The following is a 26,490-nucleotide window of genomic DNA, read 5'->3' as shown; positions in this document are numbered from 1 at the left end:
TGTTCTTATTCTTTCTCTCTCATGTAGATGTATTATAAAAGCATATGTCACATGGTGTGTGTGTGTGTGTGTGTGTGTGTGTATGTGTGTGTGTGTGTATGTGTGTGTGTGTGTGTGTGTGTGTGTTCAGAGGCAGAGAGAGGGGCATTTTCAAATTTTTCAAAAGTGAATAAATGAAATTGGACCAACAGTATGATCAGCCTGCTCTAAAACCAAAGGTTAGTGAGCAATTATATGATAACTTAAACAGGTAAAATAATGATTAAAAAATAGCAGTGACCATTTGTTCTTAAATATTTATAAGTAAATATTCATTTCTCTACTACCTACTCCGAAGCACAATTGTTTATTCTCTCTAAATGAATCATATTAAACATTCACACTACATTTTAATATGTTAATTTTGTGTTGAATCCAGTCAAGGTTACTTACCATTATATTTTCTCTTTTCAGGCCTGCTGTTCTGGATGATTTTGTTAGTACAATTGATTTACCTAATTATGGGTGCACAATTCCTGAAAAAACCACTTGCAGTGTTTATGGCTGGGGCTACACTGGATGTAAGCTATTTTTAGAAAGATAAGGCAATATCATATGTATTTTGTAAAAATATTTTGTATTTCTTTACTTTTCTCACCTTACCCTGCGCTCGTTAACTGTACATATTTTGCGCCATTCTAGTGATCAACTCGGACGGTCTATTACGAGTAGCACATCTCTATATTATGGGGAATGAGAAATGCAGCCAATATCATCAAGGGAAGGTGACTCTGAATGAGTCTGAAATATGTGCTGGGGCTGAAAATATTGTATCAGGACCATGCGAGGTAAAAACAGAGATTTTTATGTAAGGAGTATGTGATGGATAGCATAGTTTCTTGTGTTTATATTTTCTATTTTTCTCAAATGAGAATCATTATAAACCAACCTGTTCTAAGAGAGAGGAATTGAAAAAGATAACCCTTATTATCCTTGTACAATTTTTTAGCTAAATAGTGAAGCAATCCATGTTTCATTAGCAGCAAACTAAGATGACATTTGTCTCTCAAGAAACAAGAAAAGAATACAGCCAAAACTCTAAGAGAAAGCTGTTCAAATTAGAAGTATCTAATATGCAGTTTGATACAATAGCTTGCATTTTTCTAATGTTTTTCTAAATGTATCTGATCTTCGCAAATTCTAACTTAACTCTATTAATTTTAATAAGAGATACATGCCTGCTTTTAAACTTTTAAATATGTTTTTGGTTAAGCCAGTGTGTGTATGTGTGTGTGTGTGTGTTTAAACAAATTCTATTTAAAAAACCAAAAGGTCAAAGTTTATGATTTTAAGAGCTTGGACATTTTCATTTGTTAAGCAACTGTTCTTTCCACTTGGCAGTGTTCCTATCCCTGTTTCACATAGACAAGCTGTTAAACTGTTATTTTTGATGTTTTTCAGTTAAAGAATTTTAAAATTGCATTAAAATAATACGATTAAAAACTGATTATGTGTTTATAACCACTTTCAAATCTGGTGTTTTTTCCAGTAAATCAGTATCACTAAGGTTTTCATCACAAATGAAAATCTACTAGGAGAAAGAATTATTTATTTATCTGTTTGTTTACTTATTACTGAGTTCTGTAAACACCAAGTTTTGAGCTAGACCAGATCTTTGAGATATTTAGAAAGCTTGCACTTATCCCAGCCCTACTGCCATTACTACTTTGACATCTGCTCTTCAGGAATAGCCTATAATCTGGTTTGTCATCTATACATTCTTAGATTCCTAACTTTAGCACTGAAAAATTTATCACATAGTTATTTTTATCTATATAATCAATCAATTGATTCAGCCACTTCTCAAAAATGCACTCATCCTCCAGGATTTTTTTTTTTTTGCATCACTGATATTTGAAACAGGGTAATATAATAATCAAACCAGGGAAATCTAGACACCTAAAAAAATCTCCTAAACATTTGTATAATAGCAATAGCATCACATTTAGTGAAAGTCCCTCAAAATCAATTCTCAAAATGAATTGATTTGAAGAGTTCATATCAGTAATCACTGGTGCATTAATTTAAAAACCAGATTAACAGGGCTTCCCTGGTGGCGCAGTGGTTGAGAGTCCGCCTGCCGATACAGGGGACACGGGTTCGTGCCCCAGTCCGGGAAGATCCCACATGCTGCGGAGCAGCTGGGCCCGTGAGCCATGGCCGCTGAGTCTGCGCGTCCGGAGCCTGTGCTCCGCAACAGGAGAGGCCACAACAGTGAGAGGCCCGCGTACCGCAAAAAAAAAAAAAAAAAACCAGATTAACACCTGTGGCAGAGTTTATATGAAGTCTCTTTGAATAAACTATTTTCCTTAGTGTTTTATCTTCTATTTCACACCCACCTTGATTTTCTCTGTCACAGAATGTTAATAGCTCTCTTCTTTCCACCTGTATTACAGAACTAAATTTTGCAGTAGTTTAGTTTTATCTCATCACATCAGTACTGGGGGAAAATTAAGATAGTCGGAAGCACTCTTCTGAATACAAAGATGCCAAAAATTAGTCACTGCAATCCTAGGAAGGCTACATGGCCCAAAAAGGTGATGCAGCATTTTTTAATGATTATATATAACAATATGTATAAACATATATGTATATAAAAATATACACACGAATCATTTTATCAATCTATTCATCTTTCATCTATCATCTATCTATATATGATGATACAACAGGATTACCATACAAGAAATGCCATGAAGTCACAGACTACCTTCCACAAAGGGGAAAAAAATATAAATATAACTATATTGACTACTAAGACTAAGTGGAGAAACATTCCTTCTTTCTGCCTGGGAAAGCAATTTCCACATAGTAAACAGAATTATTTTACCACCTACAAGTTTTTATTTAACTGTTAAAATCATTCTGGGGGCAGGATTGAGGGAAAGGAAAAAAATTAGAAATAAGAGAAAACTTAATGTGGGTTAATCCTTAAAACTGTATGATTACAGGTGAGTTTTTGATACGTGTATTTTTCTACATTTTCCAAATTTTCTATATTGAACATACTTTGACCATCAGAAGTAAGTCAAAATAAATATGAAATCTACCTTCTTAAAGAGCTATCTATGGTCACGTGTTAATTAGTCTGCATTCAACAAAGGCAAAAAACACTTTAAAACGTGAGTCATACTTAAATGATAACTACACATGATAGAACACTTTGAACTTTTGTACTTATCTCAGTCCAACAGAAAGACAACCAATGGCTTAGTACATCAATTTTATGTCTTCATATTTCAATGGAAGTTATTCTCTTGTTTTGCATATATGTATATTTGAGATATAAATTGATACAGGAAATGTTAATGAATTGTCAATTTTTATTTCTAAAATAATACTTTGTTGTTGTTATTGTTGCATGTCTTCTTCCTAGGGAGATTATGGTGGCCCACTGGTTTGTGAACAACATAAAATGAGAATGGTTCTTGGTGTCATCGTTCCTGGTCGTGGATGTGCCATTCCAAACCGTCCTGGTATTTTTGTCCGAGTGGCATATTATGCAAAATGGATACACAAAATTATATTAACGTATAAGGTACCACAGTCGTAGCTGATGTAACTGTGTCTGAAGCTTCCAATAATACAACTCTCCTTTACATGAAGATTTCAGAGAACATGGAATTAAAATGTAACTTAAAAAATCCCAAGACAACTACTTGAGTGTCATGTTTGTTAAGATACTCACTAATATTTATGGGTGTTTTCTGTTGTTTCGTTTGTCAGTGTTATTTTGTAAATGTTGAAGTGAATTAAGGTACATGCAAGTGTAGTAACATATCTCCTGAAGATACTTGAATGGATTAAAAAATGCAAAGGTATAACTGCTGGATGCTAAAGATATAATGGAAAAGATCAACTAATCTCTCTCGGCTGCTTTCCAAGGTTAGTTTCTCAATAATAAATAAGCCATAAGTTAAACATTATTTCAACCTCACAAAAACAATTTATATCTTGTGTCCTTAAATTGTAACTCTATATTAAATTATATTACCTTTAATATGCCATACATTATATTTCATTCATTTCTCCTCACCATGTATCCTGTAATACTGGTACATATACTCCTTTATAAACGCATATACCTATACACAAATGCCTGGGTACACATGTGCATGCACTACAGTTCAAATTGTAGTGTATCTAATATAGCCCCTAAATGTTCTGAAATTGTGTACTTATAGTTTTTCCTTAATAAAAATATTAAAAATTCTAAAGACCAGTAGAAATATTAAAGAAAGGTGCAAGATAGAAGTGACTAGATCATCCTCCATCCATAATCTGCAGATGACCTCTACTGGTTGGCACGTGAGGTGTGGTCATGACCTACGAAATTAAATAACACCTAACCTAGGTTCTTACATATATTTATTATCCAAGTTATTTTATGTAGTTTTTAATTCTTAAAGAGAAGAGGCTAATATGTGTAGTAGTATTATTTCTTTCCTTCAAATTTAGGGACAATTATTTATGCAAGATGTTTTTAGATCTTTTTTCCTAAAGTATTTAAAAAATTCTGAGATGACTAATTGAAGTTTAAAAGTGTTTTGGTCTTTAAAATGTATGTAAATATGTTAACTCTAAGACTTGCTGCTGTGATTGGCTTCTATCTCACCTTCTTTAAATTAAAAACAATATTTAAGAGGAAAATTTCCATGTCTCCAAAATTTGTAAACAGCTTTTCATCAAATTATGCATTAAAATATATATTGAAGAAAGAAGTCAGAACACTTTTCTCTACCTGGAAGTCTTTTAGACTAATAAAACTTTAGTCAAGTAAAGGAAAAAAAATGTAAAAGGAAAGGAAAGGAACTAGCTTGTCTAAACTCTGTATTCAGTTATTTTTTAAAGTACAGTTAAATCTGCTGAATGAGATATTTTATCAAAAATATCTTCATTTTATCTTTATTTTACATAGATCTTTCCTAATGCATGGGAAATATTCAGATTTTGTATTCTGTATGATAACAACCAAATCATACTTATTGTTGTATTAGTCATGATTAGCTAAAGATCATGTATTTGCCAAGAAATGAAATAACAAAGAGTAATAGGATAGGTTTGAATTTTCACAAAATATTCCTGTATAAAAGTTCTCTAAAAATAATTATTTGAATATTTTGAATCTAGTATTTCCATTTCTCTAATTTGTTTCTTTTGGATGGTCTCAATTAAGGCCAGGGATTCAAATGATGCTCTAAATTCTCCCTAAGACAATGTTCAATCTTGAGTAAAACGGTTTTAACTTTACTCAAGAGTTTAGTCCACAGAGTATAGGGCAGCAAATCCAGAAATGTTTTTCCAAATTGTGCCATTTTATTTATTTATTCTCTGTAATAAGATATGTGCTGGTATCAAGAAACAGTGAAAGCAAAGAGAGATCCAACAAGTTGCTAGTCCATACCAGCTTACCTGATTGTATTTCTCTCTCCCTTGTGTACTATACCATTATAATCAACATACAGAAATTTCAAAGGCATATTGTCTAAATATTAAAGTATTTTTCAGTTTCTTCTTGCTAAATGGCAAAATTTTATTGTCACATATTAATGATATTTGTAAAACATTTACTGAATTGTAATTCTTTTAAATACTCACATTTTAAAATATTTCTTTTATGTCTTTTCCTCTAAATTTCCACAGAGACATAGGGATGACCTAGATACAAAATGAAACTAACTTTATAGACATTTTGAACTCAGTGTTTTCCATTTTATTAAAGGGTAAAAACAAGACCACCAATAAACCATCAGACGTGTAAAATGCAGTTCTTTCTTTGAGAGTTTCCTTTTAATAGGAGGAGATTGATGGAATTGATAATAAAAGCAAGATGAACAAGACCCATGTTATTTTAGGTGGTACAACAGGGAATAATCATGTCATTTTTCTCTGGTGAAAGATACTATTTCCTGGGCATTCTTTTCTTAATAAACTACAAAAAAAATAAACAATCCAATTTATCTAAAAATCCATTTCGAGTCACGGAAAAAAGATCTTTTAAATTAGAAGTTTTCAATGTTATTTTTATTTTGGCTGTTTGAATAATGGTTATATGCTGTTATAATTGTGGACATTTTCTTATGTCTACCAGGAATAGTAATGTAAAATTAAAATATTTGTCATAATGCCTCTGCCGTGCAGAAGGGATGATAATCCTTTTGTATACTTCTTTAATTTTATTGTAAAATGTGTAATGACTTTTACCTATCTGCTGTGGGCAGGTCCTCAGTACAATGGTTTATATTGAGTCAATCTCTAGTATTAACAGGCTCTTGCTTGCTATCTAAGTGTTTCAAACTATGGGAAATGTGAGACACTGGAAGGCAAGAAAAATAACAATAATGACATGTGATAGCAAAATTGTATTTCACTTATTCCTGTGAATATTTCTTGTTGGTACCAATGGTACTGTACAAAGTGAATGTTATAGCCACAATATTCTCTTGAAAAAAACACTGTCAAGAAATAAGAAATTGCTGTCAGGAATTTTCTTGTTGTTTCTAAACATTTTTTAAAAAGAAATAATGGTTTTGCAATATAGGGATCATGAGGTAAAGAATTTTAGTAAACTCTCATACTAAAAAACTTTTAAATTGACTTGGTCCAAAAAAGAACTACTTTCAATCAATTATATCCCATATTTATAGACAAACTCATTTGAGAAATAAAGTTATTTTAAATGAGATATAGTCTTTATGTGAATAAATTACTTCTCACAATAAAATCCAATAAGAATTTATCTTTCAACGTTCAACTGAATTTTCAGCTAAGAATTTACTAATACAAAAAAAGATGTTAAAATTCTCTGGACCTGTAAATCTTGACAGTGTAATTTTAAGTAGGTTCATTTCCATTTGCACAGAAAGTTTCTGTCTTTAGGAAACTGAAAATGGAATACTGTGGATGTTATGACTGTCTTGTGTGTAAATAGGAAATAGATAATCTGCCTATTGAGTGGTATAGCTGGACGCTTACCCAAAAGGGGAACACTGTGGTTATGACGTGTATATACATTTTCTGTAGTTAATAAAGTTGTTATTTTTATAACCATGATTATTTTATTATTAATAATAATAAAATATTTTATCAAAATGCTCTCTTTTTCTTATTTTAGTTATATACATGGATATATTTGAATCTGCTCTAGAGCCTAACGCAGAAAACAACAATGATCTCATTGACAGAAATTACATATACTTTGTTGCAAGAAATGTCATGTAACCTGTCTATAGAACTAAGACAAAAAAATACTATTCTATTCCAACTTGTATCTATGGTAATATCAATGGTCTTCAGTAAACTATTAATCTCTATGCACTTCAATTTCTCCCATTGCAAAATATAATTATTCATTCTTCATATTTGCTAGAGTGGTGCTATGATATAATTTGCTTATAAATATATATATATATATATATATATATATATATATATATATATATAGTGTCATCATGAATGATCATCTGAATTTCTTTACCATATCACTATATATTACAAAGGGAATTATAATTCAATTAATCAATTTGGAATATATCTTCAAAATATGCATTAAATTCAGAATAAATATGAATCAAATTCACTCATTTCATTCAAATTGGAAGCAAAATTGGAAGAACTAATTATAAACTGATCTAAACAAAAAGAATTCTGTAACACCATTGCCTATTTCAAGTTATATTATACTGCCTCTCCCTCCAAAAGGTTGCTTGGGCTTCCCTGGTGGTGCAGCGGTTGAAAGTCCGCCTGCCAATGCAGGGGACAGGGTTTGTGCCCTGGTCCGGGAAGATCCCACAGGCCGCGGAGCGGCTAGGCCCGTGCACCATGGCCAGTGAGGCTGTGCGTCCGGAGCCTGTGCTCCCGCAATGGAAGAGGCCACAACAGTGAGAGGCCCGAGTACCACAAAAGAAAAAAAAAACAAAACGTTGCTCTACTAATTTTTCTGGCATAGATACTTATCTCAAGTGATGATTAATGTATCTAATTCTAGAGCCCATTATAAAATACTTAATCTTCTTGATGATTATGGTCCAAGCAGAATATATGTACTCAATCTTTTTCGGTGTCAGTAAGAATATTTCAAATGTATATCCTGTTCGATTTTTCTAAATTTTGATTTTTTTTACACTCTTTTCTAAAACTCCATTCTATCCTAAACCTATACTGTGCTATTTCCCCCATGATCCCTTACCCACCCCCACTAACCCAGCAACAACATTAATTTTTTCTCTGTATTTATGACTGTTTCTGTTTTATTATGACTGCTCATTTATCTTTTTTAGAGTCAACGTATAAGTGAAATCATACAGCATTTGTCTTTCTCTATCTGACTTATTTCACTTAGCACAATACCCTCAGGGTCTACCCATGTTGTTGCAAAAGGAAAGATTTCATTCCTTTTTTTACAGCTGAATAATATTCCATGGTATATATTTACGATTTCTTCTTTATCCATTCATCTATCCATGGGCACTTAGGTGGCTTCCATATCTTGTCTATTGTGAATAATGCTATAATGAACATAGGGGTGCATATTTTTTTGAATTACTGTTTTCATTTTATTTGGATATATTCCCAGGAGTGGAATTGCTGGATCGTATGTTAATTCTGTTTTTAATATTTTGAGGAACCTCCACACTGTTTTCCATGATGGCTGTAAAAACTTACATTCCCACCAACGGTGCATGGGTGTTCCCTTTTATTCACATTCTTGGCAAGTCTTGTTATATATAATCATTTTGAAAATGGACATTTTGACAGGTGTGAGGTGCTATCTCAATGTAGTTTTGATTTGCATTTTCCTGATGATTAGTGATATTGAGCATCTTTTCATGTGCCTGTTGGACGTCTTCTTTGGAAAAATGTCTATTCAGGTCCTCTGCCATTTTTTAATCAGGTTGTTTGTTTTTCTGATGTTGAGTTGAATGAGTTCTCTATATAGTTTGGACTTTAACCCCTTATCAGATACATCATTTCCAAATATCTTCTCCTATTCAGTTGGCCTTTTCATTTTGTTGATAGTTTACTTGACTGTGCCAAAGCCTTTTAGTTTGATGGAGTACCGTTTGTTTATTTTTGCTTCTGTTTCCCTTGAGGACATATCAAAAAATATTGCTAAGATCCATGTGAAAGACACACTGCCTATGTTTTCTTCTAGAAGTTTTACGGTTTCAGGCTTATGTTTAAGTCTTTAATCCATTTTCAGTTTATTTTTGTACATGATGTGAGAAAGTAGTCCAGTTTGATTCTTTGGCATATAGCTGTCCAGTTTACCCAACACCATTTATTGAAGGGGCTGTTCTTGCTTCCTTTGTCATTGATTAATTGACCATATAAGCGTGGGTTCATTTCTGGGGTCTCTGTTCTGAACCATTGGTCTATGTGTCTTTTTTTGTGCCAGTACCATACTCTTTTGATTACCATTACTTTGTAGTATAGTTTGAAATCATGCAGGACTGTACCCCCAGCTTTGTTTTACTTTCTCAAGATTGTTTTGGTTATTTGGGGTCTTTTGTATTTCCATACAATTTTAGAATTATTTGTTAATTTTATATCCTGCAACTGTACTAAATTCATTTATTAGTTCAGATAGCTTTTTACTGGTGTCTAAGGGTTTTCGATATCTAGTATCATGTCATTGGCAAATAGTGACAGTTTTACTTCTTTCTGTCCAGTTTGGTTTCATTTTACTTCTTGTCTTCTCTGATTGCTGTGGCTAGGACTTCCAATACTATGTTGAATAAAAGTGGCAGGAGTGGGCACCCTTGTTTTGTTCCTAATCTTAGAAAAAATGTTTTCAGTTTTTCACCATTGACTGTGATATTGGCTGTAGGTTTGTCATATATGGCCTTTATCATGTTGAGGTATTTCCCTCTACCCATTTCGTTAAGAGTTTTTATCATAAATAAATGTTGAATTTTGGCAAAGCTTTTTCTTCATCTATTGAGATGATCATATGATTTTTATTCTTTAGTGTGTTAATGTGGTATGTCACGTTGACCAATTTGTGGATATTGAACCATCCTTCTATCTCTGTGATAAATCTCACTTGATCATGGTATATAATCCTTTTAATATAGTGTTGAACTCAATTTGCTACTATTTTGTTGAGGATTTTTGCATCTATGTTGATCAGTGATATTGGCCTGTATTTTTTTTTTTCTTCATGGTGTCTTTGGTTTTGGTATCAGAGTGGTGCTGGTCATAGAATGATTTCAGAAGTGTTCCTTCCTCTTCAATTTTTGGGAATAGTTTAAGGAGGATAAGTATTAATTGTTTAACTGTTTGGTAGACTTCACCTGTGAAGCCATCTGGCCCTGGACTTTTTTGTTGGGGATTTGTTTTTTATTACTGATTCAAAGCCATTACTGGTAATTGGTCTGTTCATATTTTCTATTTCTTCTGATTCACTTTTAGGAGATTGTCTGTTTCTAGGAATTTATCCATCTTTTCGAGGTTGTCCATTTTATTGGCATATAATTGTTTGTAGTAATCTCTCATGATCTTTTGCATTTCTGTGATGTTGATGGTAACTTTCCTTTTTTCATTTCTGACTTTATTGTTTTGTGTCCTCTCTCTGTTTTTCTTGATGAATGTGGCTAAACGTTTATCAGTTTTATTTAACTTTTCAAAGAACCAGCTCTTAGCTTCATTGATCTTTTCTATTGTTTTTAAAGTCTCTATTTCATTTATTTCTGCTCTATTCTTCCGGATTTCTTTCCTTCTACTAACTTTGGATTTTGTTTGTTCTTTTTCTAGTTGCTTTAGGTGTAAGGTTAGGTTGCTTATTTGAGATTTTTCTTGTTTTCTGAGGTAGGCTTGTATCACTATAAACTTCCCCCTTAGAGTTGCTTTTGCTGTGTCTCACAGGTTTTGGATTGTTGTATTTTTGTTTTCATTTTCTCCAGGTATTTTAAAATTTCTTCTTTGATTTCTTTAGTGATCCATCGGTTACGTAGTAGCATATTGTTTAGCGTCCACATGTTTTTATGGATGCTAAACAATATTCATTATTTTCGTCTTTCTAGTTTTGGTCTTTTCTTTTTCCCTTAGGGAAATTCCTCTAACATTGTGGTAAAGTCAGTGCTGCTGAATTCTTTTAGCATTTTATTGTCTGTAATCCTCTTTATTTCTCCTTCAAATCTGAATGATGGCTTTGCAGGTACAGTATTCTTGGTTTTAGGTTTTTCCTTTCATCATTTTATATATAGTTTGTCACTCTCTTCTGGCTTGAAAAATTTCTGCATAAAGTCAGCTGATGTATTCTGCTTTGCTTTTAATGTGCAGTCACCTCCACTCAGTTTAAGCTCCTTGGAGACATCAGCAATGTCTTTTTTTTTTTTTTTTAAACATCTATATTGGAGTATAATTGCTTTGCAATGGTGTGTTAGTTTCTGCTTTATAACAAAGTGAATCAGCTATACATACATATATATCCCCATATCTTCTCTCTCTTGCGTCTCCCTGCCACCCTCCCTATCCCACCCCCTCTAGGTGGTCACAAAGCACTGAGCTGATCTCCCTGTGCTGTGCGGCTGCTTCCCACTAGCAATCTATTTTACGTTTGGTAGTATATATAAGTCCATGTCACTCTCTCACTTTGTCCCAGCTTACCCTTCCCTCTCACTGTGTCCTCAAGTCCATTCTCTACATCTGTGTCTTTATTCCTGTCCTGCCCCTAGGTTCTTCAGAACAATTTTTTTGGTTTGTTTTTAGATTCCATATATATGTGTTAGCATACAGTATTTGTTTTTCTCTTTCTGACTTACTTCACTCTATATGACAGACTCTAGGTCCACCAACCTCACTACAAATAACTCAATTTCATTTCTTTTTATGGCTGAGTAATATTGCATTGTATATATGTGCCACATCTTCTTTATCCATTCATCTGTCAATGTACACTTAGGTATCAGCAATGTCTTGTTATTAATATTTGTATATTCGTTATTTTGCACAGTGCTTACACATAATACCCAATATATATTTTATAATTATTAATATTCTATAATCCATCCTCTTTTTGAGGGCTTATCAGTATTATCCAGAGATTTTGTAGTGTTTGTAAAAATTGTGCAACTCTCACTAAAGGTTAAGAAATTGGGGTTTTATATTTAACTGCATTATTTAGATTTGAATTAGTAAGTGGGACTATTTAAAAATGGTTTATTGTACTTCACACACTAGAACATACAGCTGGAAAAGAGAGGAATTATTAACTTTAAGAGTTTTTACATTTATATTTGTAAATGTAGTTATTAAAATAAAAATGGAAAACTAGATTTTAGTTTGCCAATGGATACAGGTATTTACTTCATACAACCTAATATAATGTTGATTATGTTGGTGAATATTTTACTGTCTGATTTTCGTTTATGAAGCCTTGATGTCATAACTTTTAGGGGAAAAGGATTATGTCAATTACTGCAAAAAAATTCTGATTCAACAACAGTCCACTCAATACTTATGTGCAAATATGCCATCTGCTGTGCATTGAGAAGTTTCACAATATTGTTACTTAATTAGCAAAGGATTTTCATTTGATGAGCTTTCTTAATTGAGACAAATCTACTCAGGTAATATGTTACAATAAAATGAAATGGAGAAAAAGCAGATAAGTATTTTTGTGTTTCTTTTCCATATATTTTTAGCACTTTATAAGATATTGTCTACTTTTCAGATATCTTATTTTTTAGGTGACTAAAATCCAAATACAATGACAGTATGGAATATAAGACTATACCCTAAAACTTTATTTTCTATAAAAGAATAATAATAAAATATCTAAAAAGTAGAAATTTGACACCATGGATAAAAGTTAATTAGGTCTCTTTAAAGTAGAGAAGAGAAGGTGCACATAGGATTTAACAGCTTTCTTTGGCTGTTCAGAGTCATTCTGAGAGGAAATAAATGCTTAGATTTTTCTGATTAAGAAAGTAAGAATTTGGGAAAAATCAGATTGATATTTCTGTCAGACAGTTTAAGTATCAGGTAGAACTCCCTAGTTCTGAAGACTATAGAATACAAAAATGAATAAGAAAACTGAGAACCTCTTAACTATGGATGTTTCTTAAAATAGGGAATATTTCATCATTGACTTGGGTAAGCTTTACCCAAACTGGTCTGTCATGGACCACCACTCTGCAGGACACTAAAAGCTGTGCTGAGAACAAAGTGTTTGGGGCTTGAACAAGTTTTAGAGATGCTGGGATGTGTTTTTTTTTTTTTTTTTTTAACATCTTTAGTGGAGTATAATTGCTTTACAATGGCATGTTAATTTCTGCTGTATCACAAAGTGAGTCAGCTATACATATACATATATCCCCATATCCCCTCCCTCTTGCGTCTCCCTACCACCTTCCCTATCCCACCCCTCTAGGTGGACACAAAGCACTGAGCTGATCTCCCTGTGCTATGTGGCCGCTTCCCACTAGCTATCTATTTTACATTTGGTAGTATATATATGTCCATGCCACTCTCTCACTTTGTCCCAGCTTACCCTTCCCCCTCCCCGTGTCCTCAAGTCCATTCTCTCTGTCTGCGTCTTTATTCCTGTCCTGCCCCTAGGTTCTTCAGAACCATTTTTTTTTTTTTTTAGATTCCATATATGTGTTAGCATACGGTATTTGTTTTTCATCTAAAGCATTATTCTTTACTATCCCCTTTCCTTCTTAGTCACAATCATTTGTATTTCCTAAATCCACTTGTAAAAACTAAATATAATGAGTCAACCTAAACTTAACAAACACAGAGTATGAGTATAGATTGTCTACATTCACAGTCAATGTCCCATTTTTATTCTCTCATCTTCTCTATTCTTTTTTCACTTGCTGCCTCCCTCGATTGTATCTTACCTGTGACCCAACAGGGAAAAACAAAATTCTCAATATATTAATGTTACTCTGTAAAATATTACAACCCCCTTCTCACCTTCAAGGGCTTTAGCATCTTCTCCTCTGCCATAACATACAAGTGAACTTGGCTGGACCTTCAGCAAAACTGCACAACAGGAAAGAACTGAGGTATCAAATGGAGGCACAAAGGCAAAAGTTCAACTGTCCCCTTGACATCACTACTTGGATGTGCTCTCACCATCTGAACTGAATGCATCCAAAACTAAACACTACTCCCTCTTTTCCCCTCAATCTTCTTTTCAATAAAAGGCACATCAGTCTGGTTTGCACAAACTACAGTCCAGAAAGACACTTTTTACCTATTGGTCTACAAATGTCTATATGAACTGTCCTTGACTGTTTAACTCATCCATTACCTCTTTTCCTTTTGTCCACTGTATTTCAGCTATATCAGACTCTTTCCATTATGGGAGTAGGCTAAACTCTTTACTTCCTCAAAGCCTATGCATCTGCTATTCTTTCTGCCTGGGATTACCCCCCACCCACCAGTTTTTGCCTGACTAATGCCAGCTTCATCCTTCAGCTTAAATGTCACAAATTATCCCCCCCCCCACTCCTGACCAAGTTACACATCTTAAAGTATGATGCACTTCTATTTCAGAACACTTATCTCAGTTAATTAAATTGTTATTTGCATAGTCTCTCCTACTAGATTGTAAGCTCCATGAGAACATGGGCTAGATTTAAATTCTTCACACGTTTACCTTCAGTACCAGCTAAGTACTACATAATAAACATTTTTTAAGTCAATGTATCAGTAATTATCTGCTTGCAGGATATTTTATTTTTCATTCAACTCCAAAATACAATCTCTTTATAATTTCTAAATTTTGTTTGCTGTTAAAATAGTAACATCTCCAAATTGCTTCAGTTGTAGTGTTGGGGAGGTTGTTTCTACTGGCCTCTGTCATACACTTCTGTTTCATGTCAGCACATATTTATTGATCACCTACTATGATAGGGCTAGGTGCTGGGAATACAATAGTGAATAAATAAAACTTGGTCTCTACCTTGATTCTAAATACAGGCACGTCTGGGAGATAAGCATAAAACAAGAACCTGAAAGTGTTAACTGAGAAGTGTGAATAACTTCTGGAGCATATGGTAAGATTTCACTGAGCTTTTTGCTCATCTTCCTCTATACTGTTGTAGCGTTAAATCCTGCTAATTTGAATATTAGCTTTTTCTATTTTATGAACATTTCCATCATTGCATTACTAATTATTATTTTTTTGATGCAAAACTTCAGAAGAATTTTATTGGATTTATAATTGTACTCATTGAGCATACGGGTGATATTGCAAATTTTATTCTAACTTTTTTTGGGGGGGCTGCGTTGGGTCTTCGTTGCTACGCATGGGCTTTCTCTAGTTGCAGTGAGCGGGGGCTACTCTTTGTTGTTGTATGTGGGCTTCTCATTGCAGTGGCTTCTCTTGCATTACTAATTATTTAACTAAATTTACAGTTCCTTTTCTTTCATCTTTCCCCTTTTTATTCAGTTTTCCAGGTTCCTAATCTTTTAAATTCTGCCCCCTTTTCCTTACATTCCTTACTCTTATGACACTTTTGGTAGACTCAGAGAGGTTTATGCATTTATTATCAAGGAAATAAAGTAAGTTCTCAAAGGGAGAGAACACTAACAATATTAAGAGATGAAATTATAAAGGTTTCTTTTGCTAGTGCAAGATTGATAAATGTTTTATCATGATAAGTGTTTAATTATATTTGAAGATGATCTAATAAAAATAAATAATGTTTATTCTGTGCTTTCTATTTGCCAGACTCTGTTTTATCTCACTTAATCATCATTGCAAAGTTATATAGGCAGGTTTTATATTCATTTTAGAGAAAAGGAAGTGTTCAAGTAACCTGTAATAAGAAGATACTTATGGGAAGATTTTCAATATTAATTCTGCTTGACTCTTTCACTCTAGCCTGTCTAATGTGTATTTAATTTAATTATTTTCCAGCAAAGGAGGGCAAAGGGGGAAACTTTTATTTAAACAAGAAAACGCTGCCATCATCTGGGAACTATATGAGCAAAAAGCTATTCAGGGGTCAAATTGCTTTTCAAGCAGGCCTTGCCCAAATCTCTGTGAGGCATCAGCTAAAGGAGCATGGCCTCCTCACCTTCAAATATGAATGGCTAAAATATGAGTTGCTTGTAATGCTAATTACGATGGAGCTGAAGGTCAGTGGGGTAAGGAGCTAGTTCAGCAGGGGAGGTTTCTTTATCTTTGATGGGGGAGGTGGATATAGCTCTTGACAAAAAAAGTACAACAGTCTTGTGAGATATAAATAGAAGGAACCATAGAGAAACAGGTAGTGGTAAGAATTCAAAGGGGCCCCAATGGGGAAAAAGAACTCAGAATTTATTTTGAAACAAAGAAAAGTAGTAATGGTGCTTGTCCTTTACTGCAGATACCAGAGGGTGTTACATGAAAGAGGGAAAAACCATCAAAGGAAATTATAATCTTTTACAAAGGGCCACTGCGGTCCTGGGAAAAACTTGATTTAATATATATTTTTTGCATTATACTCCATGAAACCATAGACTTTGATAGCTGCAAAGGCTGTCAATTTACAGAGAAAAAAAAGAGAAAAGTGTAATTACTTATCTAGGGTCACACATCTAGAGGTAGAGCCTATCCCGGAAACAAAATCTACTCGTTTTTAAAATTCAAAACCTTGGTTTTATTATTTACGTATTTTGAACTGAGGTCATAAAATACGTAATACTGAAATTTAGTCAATACCTCAAAAGAATTACAGTACTTAAAAAGAATTTTAAAAGAAAGGTTAACAAAAACTTAAAATACTGCCCAAGTAAAAGTGACGTCCAATTTACTTTACAGCCTAAAGGGATCTGGCCTAATTCCTGGCAGAGAGGGCCATCCCAGGTAGAGATCTAGAAAACTCCACCACAAGGAGTAAGCCAAGGTGGATGTCATCTGGCTTCCTTCCCTAGCTCAGTTTGTGATCTGACCCGTTCTCTGACTGGGAAGAAGCCTTCTAAGGATAAGCTGGGGGATTATTTTTTTGGCAAAAATGGAACTGAAATGCAGAAGAAGCAAAAACACATGCTAACAAGCAGTAGCATAAAATGAAATGATGTGCACAGGACTGTCCTTTCCAACCCCTGGGGAAATAAACGTACTGGGCTAACCAATTCAGAAATTGATAAGAGTTCCTCACCCAGAGATTTTACTTTTTAAAGCAGTTTTTAAAAGATTGGCTTTATTTGCAGATTAGAATTGCTTTCAGTTCCTCCTCTAGGGTCAGGGCTGTTCTGTGGTTGTGCAACCTGTTAAGGAGATGAGTTTGAAACTCTAGCTCTAAACTTCTCAAATACAAAGTTATACATTGGGATTAAAGGCTTATTAAAATAGTACTTATAATTCCCAATATTATACACATGATTTATATATTCCTCAGCTACCTTAATTCATCAGTTTGAATTTTCAAACTCTGCCTCTATGTACCTCATGAGCATTCTCAGGACATTCACGTCTAAAAACATAACAAAGGCCTACTTTAGTGTAGTGATCTTGCCTCGGAAACGTGCAGTCTCTGCATCATGTAATAGTCCTGTTGGGGGAAGAGTAGGGTTGGCAAATGTGGCCTCTGGATCATTTCAAGTTTTATCACTTCAGCATATGGTCAATGATGTCGAGTTGGATAAGCTTGAGTTTTGTGGAGTTTTTTTGGCAATAGTAATGACAAACTGAAAAATGTTTTTATTAACCTCACAATAATGTGCCACACATTTTAGTCAACTGAATTTTTTTGGATTTTTCTTACAGTGCTATGCACTGTAATGCACAGCATTACATTTTTTTCCTGCAAATAAAAGAAACTATCGATAAAATGACTTACAAATTTTGTTTCTCTCTTATGTGAAAGAGAGCTGAAGGTCTTCATACAAAGCTGCTATGAAGGCTCCTTGGTCATCAGGTTTCTTTTTATGTTTCCGAGTCACACCGTCTTGGCAGGTGCTTTCGTCTCAAATCATTTCAGTATCCACAGTGGTCTGTGGTTTTTGTCCGGGCCTGCAGTACCACACCACCTGTCCACACTCAGTCCCCACAGCTGATGTCGAATACTGCCAGTCCCAGGGCCATTTTATAATATGTTCCTCGGGGGGAAGATTCTGTGGTAAGGGCAAAAGTGAGTTATTGTCCTGACCTATAATTGGCAGTGGTCCTTTGGTGGTCAACAGTTGAACTCGGATGGTGTTCACTAGTTGTCTCTGGGTTAACGTGGCATAGGTCCTGGGATGATTGCGGCTGGAATGTTCGGTTATAGATTTCCTGTCTCAATTGTTGCTTAAGTAGTCCTTTCATCCTTTCAATTAGCCCAGCAGCAGTGGGGTTGTAGGGCAGGTGGAAATGCCAGCATATGTCATTTTTAGAGGCCCATTCCTGAACTTTGTGGTGGGTTCCTTGGTCACTATCAATGTCGATGGGGGTCCTGTATGTCGTGCACAGCTCTTCTAGACCCTGCATAGTGGGTTTCTGCATTGCTCGATGACTCACATACGCCTTTTATAATGTCTCCCATCCGTTGTAATGCATTATAGACTGCATATAGCTGTTGTTCTCTCACACTGTATCGTTGCTCTGACCCTTGCCATAGCTATGACCAAGAAAGGGTAGTCTTATCATTTTGCCATTGTCACAGGCCCCAGCCAAACCTGGGTAACTGGCCATTACATTGAGTTTAGTGTATCAAGAGTGCAAAATGCTCTCTTGAGGTTTACTCAGAAAGACAAAACTCCTGTGCCTCTTTCCACCTGGATGTCCAATAGGTACTTCAAACAGTATCTTCCAAACCTAGAACAGGTTCTTTCCCCCTAAACCTGATTTTCCTCCAATATTTTCTATTTTCTATTCCAGTTGTGGCAGTACCATCTGCAAACCCACCAAACTAGAGCCCTGGCTTCTTATAGTGAGAGCCCTGGTTCATACCATTCTTCTCCCCCTTCCCCACCGCTCAGATCTCCAGGTGTGCTGATTTTAACACCTAATTATGCCTTGAAAAGGATCATTCCTCTTCCTTTTCACCTCTTCTTCCCTGGTTGAAGCCCTCATTATTTCCCTCCACTGCCTCCGTATCCTAAAAGGCTAAATCCAAACTGGTTCTCCCTTAAGCCATGCTCTTCCATCCTGATAGAGTGATCCATTTAAAAGGCACATATGACAAAGGCAGAACATACATATGACTCTCCATCTGCCAGGATGCAGACCCCAAGCTTCTGAGTGACCTCAGAGCTCACTCCATCCCTCTTCCCTCCTAGTTAACTCTGCTTCAGGCAAACAGATAGCATGGTAGCTGCTTTAAAGAAGCGATTTGTTTTGTTTTACTGTTTGTTTGTTTTTATTTGTTCCTTTGTTTCTTTCCTCAATAACTTTGTTATGGTCTGTCTTCTTGAAATAGTTCTGCCTACCATCTCTGTGGTTTGCTAACTTCTTAAGTTTTGAGGTTGACCCTAGGTGTAGCCTCCTCTTGTCCTTTATCCCAACCAGCTGACTGGCTGGGTCCAACTTTCTTGTTCAGTTTCTGCCAGCCCTGTTGTCTGGGAGCAAAACACTGCTCTAGATCAATTCCATCTGTTTTCAGATGGATATCCTTAAAGAACCTATTTTCCCTGAAGCAACAGAATCTCATTTCTGTAGTTGTTAGCTGGGCCTAGCCCCTTGGAGCTTGAACAACAGTCAAATGTAAAACTCCTGTGACATTATTCTCACAGTTGATCCCTCTTCCTTGGAGCTTCTGTTTCCACATCATGTCACCTAATATGCTCACAACTGCAGGGGGAAACAGGTGTTTATCAATGAACCATAGATTCTGATATTTTTGCTTTCCCTTCCATGAAATGGAATTTAGAAAACAATACACATAAATGCTTTCTAAAATAATTATGACCTTGGGTTTTAGTTTTAGATTTTTAGTTAATCAGTAGTAGTTTGGATCACCCTAATTCTTCAGTTAAGTAATTAACTGTCTATACTTTTGATACTTTTGTTGTTATAGTTTGCAAGTATTCTGATAGTAATATTTTTGTTTATTAATACAAAAGAAAACCCCATGGGTGTGGGTTTTTCAGTTAAAATTAGGTTTGGCTACAACTGACAAAAATTCAAAATAATAACTTTATTTCTGTTTCATATAAAAGCAATCTGGAGGTAGGAGTCCAGTGTTGGCATGGTAAATTAAGGAAATCATTAGGGATTCTATTTTATTGCTGCATTATTCTCAGTACTCAGCTCTGTTTCAGGTCCAAAATAGCTGCTCAAAGTTCTATCATCAAGTCTGTGTCCCAGACAGCAGAAGAGAGAAAGGAAGGATGGAAAGGCACCCTGCGTGTAAGAGCACTTCCCAGGAGTCCCCTGGCCATAACGTAGTCACATGGCCAAACTTGAGCTGAAACTGTGACTAGGATAATGTGGTCAGACTCCATGTGCCAAGCTAAATACTGCAGACGCTATTACTAAGGGAGAAGTGGAGAACAGATTTGGGGAATGCTAGCAAACTCTGTGATAGGGAGGATTTACTTTTTTAAGGAAAAAATTAAATTTTTTGAGGAGAATGCTTAACATATAGCTCTCTCTTCCTTGTGTAGTAGGGCTTAGAGGGGAAGGGTGGAAAGATAACAAATTAGCATTATTCTAACACTTAGAGGAATACTGACATAATTATCTAACTCACTAATAATAGCATTTTCTTTAAATGACAGGATCAGGCTCTGAAAGGGACAATCAGGTATTCGTAAGGAGTTCAAATAAGTATTCCATGTTATTCAGACTGAGAATGGGAATATATGCTAAAGAAAATTCGTAGCCCCCCACATTCTCCTTTTATATTTTTTTTTTTTATTGTTTTCATCTGATCGTAGTCTTAAAATTTCACTTTTTAATACAGTTTACTTCTTATTATGTGTACTTTCTGGGGAAAAATGTATTGTACAGTCAGTGTACAGTCACTGGTATTTTCATAGGGGTTACATTGAATCTGCAGATTGTCTTGGGTAGTATGGTCATTTTAACAATATTGATTCTTCCAATCCATGAACACATTATACCTTTCCATCTGTTTGTGCTGTCTTCAATTTCTTTCTTCAGCATCTTATAATTTTCAAAGTACAGGTCGTTTGCCTCCTTAGGTAGATTTATTCCTAGGTAGTTTATTCTCTTTGATGTGATGGTAAATGGGAAGCTTTCCTTAATTTCTCTTTCTGATACTTCATTGCCAGTATACTGAAATGCAACAGATTTCTGTATATTAATTTTGTATCCTTCAACTTTATCAAATTCTTTGATGAGCTCTAGTAGTTTTCTGGTGGCGACTTTAGGATTTTCTGTGTGTAGTATCATGTCATCTGCAAACAGTGACAGTTTTACTTCTTCTTTTCCAATTTGGATTCCTATAATTATTTTTCTTCTCTGATTGCTGTCTCTAGCACCCCCAAAACTATGTTGAATGAAAGTGGTGAGAGTGGGCATCCTTATCTTGTTCCTAATATTAGAGGAAATGCTTTCAGCTTTTCGCCATTGAATATGATGTTAGCTGTGGGTTTATCATATATGACCTTTATTTTATTTTTATTTTATTTATTTATTTATTTATTTTTGCAGTACGCGGGCCTCTCACTGCTGTGGCCTCTCCCATTGCGGAGCACAGGCTCCGGACGCGCAGGCTCAGCGCCCGTGGCTCACGGGCCCAGCCTCTCCGCAACATGTGGGATCTTCCTGGATCGGGGCACGAACCCGTGTCCCCTGCTTCGGCAGGCGGACTCTCAACCACTGCGCCACCAGGGAAGCCCAGCTGTTGCAATTTAAATCAAACACATTTATATTCTTGTGATAAAACATGTAGTAGATAAAAAAATATCACCAAAGCCTGACACTGTAGGAATTTCTTTTATGGAGTCTATGTACTTATGAGGAAGAAAGTTTTATTCTACAATGGTCAAATTCTTAAGTTAAAGTGTATATCTAAAGTAATGCCTACTTTTTCATTATTAAATAGACATTTGATTTGGAAAATATGATTAGGTAATCTACTTCAAAATAGTGATGTGTTATATACCCAAAAATTTAAAGCATATTTATTAAAGATAATATAAAACAGCTAATATTTATTGAGTGCTTCCTATATGACAGACACTAGAGTAAGAAATAATACAGTTTTCTAATTTAATCTTTAAAATAATCTGTATATCTTCATTTTACCTGCAAGTTAATGGAACATTAGAAAGTAGGCATGGTTGATAGCTATTAAGTGTTCACAACCAATTTGCGCTTTTTACCACAGATTTTTTCATCTTGCTCTACCATGACATGAACTTTATTCTCAGTCTTTTATAATATCAGGATGAAATAGCTAAAACATCTATTTTGACAGATATACTAGTGTTGTTGCTGTATTTATATGGTCTGCCTTCCTGGGTTTTAAGTATATGTTTCAAGGAGTTAAGTTATTTTCTGCTTGTTGATATTCATGATAATTTCTTGCAGCAAGACAACAAACAATTTATTCAAGAATGTGAACCTTGGTCCTGCTCTAAGTTACATTTGTTAATTAATTTAACCTGCACGTATTTATTGAACAGATGTTATGTGTCAGGTACTTTTCTAAGCACTGGGAACCCAGCAGTGAGCTATCCAGGCAGTAAACCAGGAAACAGATTTTTAAAAATATAAAAACAATGGTTTTAGAACTGAGAAATAAAAGAGTAGGAAGATAAACAAGAATTAAAGCCTGTAGTATTAGACCTATAATCAGGGAAGAACTCTCTCTTCATGAGGATCATATTTGAGTAGAGATAGAAAATATAGGGAGGAAAAAGATGTGCTCCATGGGGAGGGAAGACAGAATAAAGGACATGAAATGTCAAGTACTTGGAGAATGAGAGCAGCAAGGAAGCCTGAGTGTCTGGAGGAGAGTTTGGAGAGTAGTGAAATGAGGTTTGGAGGTAGACAGGAGCCAGATCACGTATAGCTTTGTAGGCCATGGTTAGGAGTATGGGTTTATTCTAAACGTAATAGGAAGCTCTGCCTAGTCAGCTTGATGGAAAAGCCTCAGTCTGGACCCCTGCCAGATATCACTGCAGAAAGGACTTAAAGCTGCTGCCCACAGGTAACACATTTCACTTCTCTGTTCAGTTCATTGATGAGAGCGTCCTTCCCCAGGGAGTGGGAGGGAACATTTATGAATAATAACATAATGTACCACAATAGCTGTTACTTTGAGGGTCCTCTGTGCCACCCAAACAAATTTCAAATATACATATAACAGAATTTAAATCACATGATTTTAAATAAATTTTCTCAATTTTGCAAAAATCCCCACCAAAGTTCCAGCTCTTTCAGTAACAGACATATCTGCCAGACAAACAGGTCAACATTTCTATTTAAAGCTCTAGAAAAAGAATCACTGGATTATTGAGATAATTATTTTTGAAGCTCTTCACACATATAATCAAGTTGCCTTCACACTGGGTTGGATGAATTTAAACGTCCATCAATAACATATGAAAACTTAAGTGTCACTGGAGCATCATGAGTAGTTTGTTTTCTGGCTTCATGTGTTTTGGTTTCTTCATATAGCACAATAGGAACACTTTTTCCAACTTTGATTTCCAAGAGGAGCTAGAGTTTCAATGCCCCCCAACCCCCACCAAGTCTCTCTCACTCCGAAGATGTCCCTTTCCATGCTCTTTCCACTAGCAATGGATATGTGGGGTGAAAAGAAACAAAGCTTTGTTTTGAAAACCACTAGGATATTCATTTTGTTTATTACTATGACATAACCTAGTCTATCTTGACTGACAGAACTACGCGTCACAGGATTGCAACTAAGATACACTAAGACCCCTACTTGAAAGGTCAGTCAGCAACAGCACACAATAAGCATTAAGATTCTATGACAATTTTGTCAATTATACCTCCATAAAGCTGAAAAAAGAAAAAAGATTCTATGGAATGAGAAAACAAATGGTGGTTTCATGTATGAAGTCAAAATTAAATTTCAGCTAGGCAGCTACTCCAAATAAAGAGGTGTTGACTTAGAGCTTACCTACCTCTCATAGGCAGCTCTGGTTTGGGCCAGGGTGAGTGGTGTCAGGGAGTTATTTACAAGTATTATTATTGATTCTTGATAGCATGGCCAAGAAGGCTAACTCATCTAGCCTAAGGAAACAATTACATATATAGAGAAAAAAAGCATGCAAATATATTTATCATATTTAACTATTTTGTAATATTTCAACACTGAAAAAACCCTAAATAGCCAGCTTGAGAATGATGTAATATATAGTACAAACTCATAGATATATTTTGCTGCTATTAAAATATATGTGCTGAGGTTACATGTAAAATGCTTCTGCTTATGAAGTCTATATATATAGCACAGTAAAAATAAAAGTGAAAAAGAAAACTGTGGGATGGCAAGAAACCAAAATGGTGACAACTATAGTCATAAGATGATGAACAAAGGAGTGATTTCAAATTATTCTTGCTACTTTTTACTAATTTTTATTACTCTATAGTGTATGCAAACACACACATTTGAAAAAGGAAGAAATAGGGGCTATAGGATTTGGCAGGTAGAGTGTTATAGTTGATCTTAGAAAGACAAGATTCAATTGAGGGTGAAAAGAAATTAAACATGATGTACTGGATTAGCAGGTAATTTTAGTTTGTATTTTTCCAGATGTTCCCTCTCAGCCTTGGGCTTTCTAATCAGAAAAACATACTATTACAAATGCAAGATGTTCATAAAGTGTTTAAAAGAGAAAATCATAGTGCTCATCTACATGAAAAACAGCATTTTCCCCTTTAACATTGCCAACATTCTTTTATGCAACTCATAACGAGACTCTCTGTAACTCCATATTAACCCATTTCATAATCTTACACCATCAATTTATCATTTGAAAATGATGAAAACTTTATTAACTCTAGCTGGAGTCTCTGAAGATATTTCTTGTGTCACTGTAGGTGCCATATACTGAAGCTTAATTTCATGCTGTTTATCACCTCAGTCCCTGACCCCTTTTGCTTCTAATTCTGTGTTGAATAAAGGAGGAGATTTATCTTTACTTACTTAATTGTAAGCCACACAGATTGCCTCTGCGGTCCTTACACGGCAGCAGTGTTGGTAGTCAGTAACCAACCATAAACGAGTGGAAACATGGCTCCGTATGTGTCTTCAATTACCCTCCCCTGGACTTTCTCACTGTCAACCTTATCACTGAGGTAAAGCCACTACTTCCCCTTTACATTTTTGTGAGCTGGATCCCTTTGTAAAAGGAATTGGCGTTTTGATTTTTAATGCCATATTTTGTGTCTTATCTTAGTGTAAAATAAATTGTGTGTGTTTGTATTACCGAGTTTCGTATTTATAATAAAAATGTAAAACATGCCTACAACTATAAAAAATGCAAAAGATGTAGAACAATATAACAATATAAGGTATAATTGAAAGTGACCAATCATCACAGAAATTATATTAACAGTTTGGCATGTATCTTTCAAATTGTATCTTATGCATATAATACTATATACTTTTGTATGCTCAACACGATATCATGTGCATGTTTCCATGATCACATTTATGGATAAATTATCTCTCTTATATCTGAAATCATTCTATATTTTAGTTTTATACATAGATGTCAGCATTTCACTTGAAAACTATTCGTTTTTTTGTTTGAATGGATATCACATAACTTTATTATGTCACTTTTTTTAATCACACTGCTCAATCCCCAAGATTTCCTTATGGCACCTTCAAAATGAGTTATTATTTTTTGTTTTGTCTTGTGAACATAACCATCAAAAATTTCTTATTTCAGTTTAAAAAGAAAGAGAAAGGGAAATGAAACATTGTGCTTTATATGTGCCAGGGTTTATACTAGGAACTTGAAGTGTATAAATTATTTTTTATCTCCATAACAACCCTGTGAATAAAAGCCATTGGTGATAAAATATTTACTGAACACCTGCCATGTACCTGATACTGTGTGAATTTTTTCCAGCTATCATGCAAGTTGATATATAATCACCATTTTACAAAAGGGAGGGAAAACTGGCTCTAAAGGTTAAAAAGTAAAGGTGATAATATGGCTGTGATAGTATATGAACATGTCTGTATAAATACATAGGCTTTAATCTTTCCATTAAACCATTTAATGTCACTTATTTAAGTGTTAGTAATAAATAATATTTGTTTTACACTGCTCCACATTTTATCTTCCTAAAATAAAATGTAATAATCCTACTTAAAAACCTTCAATGTCTTCAAATTCTCTAAAGGATTTAGTCTTAAATTATCAACAATGTTTAAAAGCCATTCAAACATTTGTCCCCTGCTTCCCAATACCATCATCATACTGAACTAATTTTCATTCACCAAACATGACATATTGTTTTACAACTTTGCATATGCTTTCTCACATGCTATCTCATTTCACTTCTACAAATGGTGAACATATATTCATATTTCATATACCATTGAATTGTCGCCACCTCTGGGAAGT

General features: G+C 34.7%; 1 protein-coding gene and 1 long non-coding RNA gene across 2 annotated transcripts in view; one reads left to right on the top strand and one right to left on the bottom strand.

Annotated features, from left to right (window-relative positions):
• Positions 1-4,507, top strand: part of HGF (hepatocyte growth factor) — an 80,455-nt gene extending 75,948 nt beyond the window's left edge. Inside the window, exons 16-18 of the mRNA XM_079931981.1 lie at positions 454-560; positions 682-827; positions 3,416-4,507. Of these exons, the coding sequence (XP_079788107.1) occupies positions 454-560; positions 682-827; positions 3,416-3,592 (430 nt within the window). The 3' untranslated portion in view covers positions 3,593-4,507. The remainder of the gene's footprint in view (positions 1-453; positions 561-681; positions 828-3,415) is intronic.
• The window catches only part of LOC307191796, a 98,270-nt gene that overhangs the window by 34,904 nt on the left and 36,876 nt on the right, over positions 1-26,490 (bottom strand). The window lies entirely within an intron of this gene.

Source organism: Stenella coeruleoalba (genome assembly GCF_951394435.1).
Source record: "Stenella coeruleoalba genome assembly, chromosome: 9".
Classification (NCBI taxonomy): Eukaryota; Metazoa; Chordata; class Mammalia; order Artiodactyla; family Delphinidae; genus Stenella; species Stenella coeruleoalba.
The sequence above is the reverse complement of the archived record's forward strand: the minus strand, read 5'-3'. Positions and strand labels throughout refer to the sequence as shown.